At 51.6% G+C, this 6384-nt stretch overlaps 1 protein-coding gene across 2 annotated transcripts in view; it reads right to left on the bottom strand.

Annotated features, from left to right (window-relative positions):
• Nucleotides 1-1587: 1587 nt before the first annotated feature.
• Nucleotides 1588-6384, bottom strand: part of ABR (ABR, RhoGEF and GTPase activating protein) — a 94563-nt gene continuing 89766 nt past the window's right edge. For both annotated transcript variants that reach the window (XM_006925046.3, XM_006925047.2), the window contains exons 20-21: nucleotides 4903-5126; nucleotides 1588-4244 (exon numbers count right to left, since the gene is read on the bottom strand). In XM_006925046.3, coding sequence (XP_006925108.1) covers nucleotides 4155-4244; nucleotides 4903-5126 — 314 coding nt within the window. In that variant the 3' untranslated portion in view covers nucleotides 1588-4154. The remainder of the gene's footprint in view (nucleotides 4245-4902; nucleotides 5127-6384) is intronic.

The following is a 6384-nucleotide window of genomic DNA, read 5'->3' as shown; positions in this document are numbered from 1 at the left end:
TGAACCACATATTAGTTTTATGCCCTGACCACTGGACCGGGCCTGGCTCAAGGGTCCTGCTATGACCATCCTGATGACTAAATCACAGCAGCTACTGCGTTCTATCAGACATTGTTGAGGGGCTGTTCACCACTACCCTTGTTTTCTGGTGTTTTGTTTGGAACACATGAGTGTTTTTGACTTGACCCAGTGGCCTTTTTTAACAGAAGTTCAGCCTAATTATGTCATAGGCCAAAAAAAAAAGCCTTTATGATGGGGATTTGCCCCGGGTGCTGCTTTACTCTGGTGCTTAGATGGCAAAATGAAGTTGATGAACTCAGGCTTTTGCTCTTAGGGACAGGCAGGTAGGCTTGGTGGGGGCCATGTAATTCTAGCTGCGTTAGCCAGTGGTCATGTCTCTTTTTCCTACTGTACATCCCTTTACCTTTTCTTTTTTCACTTTCTTCCCCTTGTCTGCTATGTTCTAGCCCACCCACCCTTAACCAGAATTTAAAGACTCAGCTGATCTGTCCAGGCATCCCGAGTGTGTGTGTGTGTCAGACTCAGCTGGTAACACCTTCCTCTGGCCATGTGTGCTATTTCCTTTGGAATGAATGTGAGCCAGTGCACAGGACTCATGTCCTTCTATGGTGAATTCTATATAATGCCTGTCCCAGTCTCACAGGCATGAGGCATCGTTGCTAGGCTGGCTGGAGTGTCCTCAGAGGTCTGAGAACAAATTTAGAAGTGTTTCCTACACTGTCCCTAAATAAGTCAGTCACCTATAAGCTCTTTGAGAGCAAGAGCAGACACTCCTACCGGGCACCTGTCAAAGTGCTGGGATGCCCGGCATCTTCTACCAGCCAGTCTAGTGTGTGGAGTCAGATATACTGAACTACTGAATACAAGCCATGCTGCCCTCATGACTGCCTTGGAAAAGATGAGCCCTGCGGCTGTCAGTAGCCATCAGTTCAATAAGTGAAGCTTTGTCCACATCGACTATTCAATCAAGGGAGATGAATAGTTTCCTGTTTTAGATGGCTAAGGAGTCAGTATGAGCTCATAAACCAAACACCAATTTTCAGAGACATCTGTTCCTGATCTCCAGAATAAACACAGTATCCAATGGCTTGGGCTGCTGGGAGCCTACGTTTAACCCCACGGGCTCTGCTAGAGGGAAACGGGGCCCTCTAGGGGATCCAGCCTCTGCAAGCAGATTAAGCCAAGAAGCTGCCCCAAAGATGAGCCACTTCCAAGGAAAATGTAGAGAAAAGTTTATATAACATAAGCCTCCACTTGAATGGACAACTTCCTGCCATCTCTCTGAGGCATATTGACAGCCAGGTCGCTGGCGGGGCATTTATACTTCATGAAAGTATAAATGGCTGGTGGCTGACCTGGAGGTCTTTGTGAAGAGCAAGGAGAGGGCTTGGGCTCACCTCCCCCCAAACTGTGACAGTCTACATAGGCTGTGAGGAAGCTCAGGATAAATTAACTAGATAAATAGATTCCTAGAAACTCACATCTGGATGCAGCTGGAAGAGTTAAATATTTAGATTGGTGATCTTCCCTGGACTACTGAGAACACAAATGTCCATACCACAGGGCTGAGTTGTGTGCAAATGTTGGGGCTTTGAGTTTATTAACATTTTCCTCTCACATGGTTTACATCAATTTATAATAATCTACATAAGTTGAAACAGAACATAGACAAAAAAAAATATATCCTTACCAACTTAATAAAGTCAAATATTAATGAAGGGTCCCATCCTACCTGTATCAACAAAAACCAGCAGCTCAGAGCCATTGCCAGCAAGGACAGGCCTAGGATCCCTATAGCCTGTCTGCTGGGCACATTGGCTGGGGGCTCTGGGCTGCACAGTCCCTGTCTCTCAGGGGAACCCACGGGCTATTTCCTTGGTACAACTTAGTCCAGGTCTGGTAGCCACCCCTCCCCACTCTGGGGGTGGAATTTATAAATATTCTGAGCTTTTTGCATTTCTCAGCCCTTCTAGCCTTCCTCCCATTCTCATACTGCCTAAGCAAGCTTGAGGGCTGCAGTAGCTACCTGATGCTGAAAAGCAAACACCCCTTGTTTTAGGGAGATGGGAGGCGCTCGTTTTGGGCCATAACTACCTCTAACTATGCTTCTAAATCATTACCGTCAATGGCTTTGAAAGCGAGAGCCTTCCACGCCACATACCAACTCCCGAGTGCTGAGACTCCAGGGCCGGTCAGGTGCTGGGATCTTTACACTCAAGTTCTTTGTCCACCTCCTGTCCCAGGGAGAAAGGGCTCTTAGCTAAGCTGCTAATTGGCAGTGAGGTGGCATTTCCCTCCGTTTGGGCATCTCTTTCCTCCGATGTGCACAGAATGTGTACCGTTCTGCCCAAGATTGGGCAACAGGTGTAAACAAGATCAAAAGGGGCCTTGCCTCTCACTGAGGAAGTGCTACAGCTTTAGGGCTAGCAAACCCTTCTTCAAAACTTAGCCCTGAGCTCAAGCTATGGAAGCCATTCTTTCCAATCCTGAGGGTGTAGAATCACAAGAACCAGGGAGCTTGTACTACAGCTCAAGCCCCTGCAGCCTGGGAGTGTCTGCCGTTCCAGGCTAACCATCATAGGCTGGCAGCTGCTGCTCACATGGGAAGAAACGAGTAGTTGAGGATATTTTTCACTCCTTTCCAGTACCGAGCAATGGGTCTCAAAGTTGGAAATGGGACCTGCTGATCCCCGACTCTGGAGCAGAATGTCAACAATGAGGGCCCTCAGTAAAACCCCATCTCAGGAGAGGCAGGTGCCTGTGACTCCCCATCTTTCTCTCAAATTCTGGAGTTTCCTAGAGTTCATCTGAAAGGCTGCATCTAGAAGGCAGGGGTGGGGAGGCAGCACCATGACGGCTGGCTACTGCTGGACTGTGCCTGCCTTTCCCAGGCCCTGGAGCACATGTGGCCGTGGGGCTGCCCCATGGCAGTGCTTGGCTGCGGAGAATGTGTGTAAAATCTAAGGCAAAGGAAGGTACCAGGAGGTACTTGAGGCGCCAGGAAGGGCTAGCCTCCCGGATGGAGCCTGCCGGTGTCTGGATACCTGCTTCAGCCATATTAGTTGCCCTCCTAGAAGCCTTGGCTCAGCTAGAAAAGTCACTACAACTCCTTGCTGCTAAGAGCTGCTTCCCCCGACTCAGGACACCTAGTGCTGCATGGCGCTCCTCTGAATGTTCAAATGGTCTTGCTTCCTCAGCCGCTGCCTCCTCTGCTTCCCAGATTCCTTCCTGACCCTCTGGCTATCTCGATAGCAGGTCACTTGGGAGTTTTCACACTCAAAGGAAATAGAACACCAGGGGAAAAGGAACTGAAAAGCCGTAGAAGAAACAGTCAAGATGCCTTATTGGTGGGCAGGAGACAGAACAGCTAAACCCCAGAAATGGAGATTCTCAGGTGGAAAATTCTAGAAATCTGGCTCCAGCTCTGTGCTAAGCTGAGGATTAATGTGAATCTGTCTCCTTGTGTAACATTTGCACAAGCAGCAAGGCAAAGCAGGTGTGCTTCCACAGGTGGAGGGCAAGGAGAGGGCTGGGAGGGGGCAGCACGTGGCAGCATCTGATGGGCCACCATGGCCACCGCCACCCAGGGCCTCCTCAGAACTTTCAAGGTGATGGAGCAAAAACCAAGGCTGCACATGCATGCGGGCAGGCTGGGAGGGAGGGGAGGCTGCCGAGAGACTGCAATCTGGGAGCAGGGCCAAGAGAGGATAAGCTGGCAGCAGTTACAGAGCGCCAAATAAAAGCCCTTGGACTGGACTCAGGAGGAAAGAAAGTGTTGGAAGAAATGAAAGAACAAAGCAGGCCGTCTGTGTGTCCATATCAGGTCGGTCACTACCTTTTCTGCATGACAAACAGACATAAAACAATTCCCGAACAACGTGGGGCATTAGACACAACTAGAGGTACAGAGGGCAGGAGCCCGGGGTGTGGCGGTGAGGCTGGGGGCTGGGTCAGCTGGCTTTGTACAAGGTGGCACAAAAGATGCACATATTCCAGTTCTTGGAATTCTGCGTCCCTTGGAGTCTGGAGTGCTGGGTTTGGGAGTTTCCTATTGTAGTCTTTCAAGTCTGTGTCGGGTCTCCCGGCTGAAGAGGCTGGCTTGGGCCACCCCTCACAGCTGCTCCCACCTGGGGCTACACGTCAGTGGAGAAGTACAGTGTGTTCCGCTTCAGTTCTGCGAAGGAAATGGGGGGGTGCTGCAGGTAGTAGAGGAGGACCTGGACCTGTGGGGAGACAGGGGAGAATGAGGCAGAGTCCTCGTCCTTGTGGCCTTCCTCTGATCTGCTGTGAAGAAATGGTCCCTGGGCTGGGGTCATGTCTGTGTTGCTTCCCTCCCCACTTCCCGACTTCCTTGACAGCCCAGATGTGTCTGCCCATTTTCAGCAGTAGAGGGCACTGCAGGGATGAGGGTGGGGAGCCTGGGGCCACTTCCCAACTTCAGTCAAAAGTTGCCAACCTGTTCCAGAGGTTGGCTTTGGCTTGGCAGCCCTGCCTCAGACTGAACCCTGTCCTGGGTCTTGTAGGGATCCCAAGGAAGCTTCCTGACCTGGAAACAATTCTAGAGCTTCCATGCATGAGGACAAGGCCCCCAGAATTTTCCTATACCCCTGGGCTTCCTTTCTGAGACCAAGGCACTCCCAGGATTACAGCCAGCACCTGGGACAGACATTCTCTGGGCCTCTGGTCTGGGATCATACTTTGTTTTGGTCTGGGAGGGGCAGGACTGTCCAGAGCCCTGCCTCTCTGGTGACAGCCTACAGACCATCAACCCAGCTGCTCAGGACAAAAGGGTTATGGGACTTTGAGCCATTCTCTCTCTGCCCCTAAGGGGAGCTTGTCTCACCCCTCTACCAGCCACAGGCCTGGGCAATGTGGTGGTACCTGTGCCATGACATCATGGGACCAGATGTCGGCAGCTGACGTGAGGTGTGCTTTGCTTTCCACTTCTGAGGGTCTCAGTAACGTGGGGCCAAACACAGTAGCCAGGTTGTGAAGGGACATTTTGTTGATGGGCTCCTTCTCAGCAACCCTGAAAGTGAGGGGAGGGGGAAAAAAGTCATTTTGTAGCAGCCCCTTGGAACTCCAGACCCTTGGCCTGGAGGTTACTAGCCTTCCTCTCCTACGAGCAGAGACCTCTTGGTAGGCAGGGGACAAAGCCAAAGGACCAAGTCCCTGGTTATGTCCCAGTACATTCCTATAACAGCTTCCCAGCTCCTGGGCCACCCCTGAACTGCTGGCAAACTGCCAGAGCCAGAAGGACCTACTCCAACACCTTTGCCTCAGAGATAATGATATCACTGGTCCAAGAACTTTTCCAATAATAACTCATACTCTTCACAATCCATTGAGTAGGTATTATCATCCCCACTGTACGGGTGAAGAAACTAAAGTACAGAGAGGTTAAATGACTTGCCTGAGGTTACAACACTAGCAAGTGGTAGAGCTGGGATGTGAACCCAGGCAGCCTGTTTACAGAGCCCCTGTTCTTCACCACTCTGCGCTTTACCCATGATCAGTCAAGCTGGTGGGTGGCCCAGAAGAAGAGTCAGAAAGGGTAGGACGGGGGTAGGGGCCACAGGTAGAGAACTGGAGCTCCAGCAGCTGTTGCTAACAAGACCTGAGGCTCTGCCCTGTGTGCCGTGGCAGGAACAACCCTAATCCCAGATGGAGCCCGGGGACTGTTCTCCCACTCCTCTCCAGAATAGTCTGCCTTACAGGGCGCACCAGAGTTGCCTCCCTTTGGATCTTCCTCTGCTTCTCCTGTATAATTGCCAGACACTCTGTAGATATTTCCCCTGAGTGACAGCAGGGGCTGCCATCTATGGCTGGTATCCAGGCAGCCCAGTATGACCCAACACATCAGAGAGGCCCTGGACCTCTCCAGTCCTAGGAAACATTTCTGGGGCTGAGACCCACCCTCCCTCTCACCCCATTCCCAGCTATACCACTGTTCCTGCCCTCTGGGCAGGAGTCATGGATGTGCCTGCTGACTGCTTTGGAAACGGGCAAACGTTGCCATGCCAGGAGGCAGCTGTGCAACTGACCCAGCCCCTCTACACACACTACACACACACACTACACACACACATACACACACACACACACACATGGGGCCAGGGGCCCAGATGTGGGAACAGACTGTGCCTGGTTCCCAGGGTGGAAAACCTAATGAATTTTCCCTTTGCACTCCACCTCTGTGTCCTCCCCACAGCGCTTGCCAAACTGTTTGGGAATTGGTTGGGGCTTTGGTCCTGGCCAAACCAGAGAAAAAAATGTCTCATAATGAGAAAAACAAGACAGCAGCCCCAGGCGTTTCCAGGTCCCCGCTGGCCCCCCTGAGCCTGGCAGAGCCATTGCTGGGCG

This window comes from Pteropus alecto, unplaced genomic scaffold (genome assembly GCF_000325575.1).
Source record: "Pteropus alecto unplaced genomic scaffold, ASM32557v1 scaffold98, whole genome shotgun sequence".
NCBI classification, from domain to species: Eukaryota; Metazoa; Chordata; class Mammalia; order Chiroptera; family Pteropodidae; genus Pteropus; species Pteropus alecto.
This window is presented reverse-complemented; position numbering and strand designations above follow the sequence as displayed.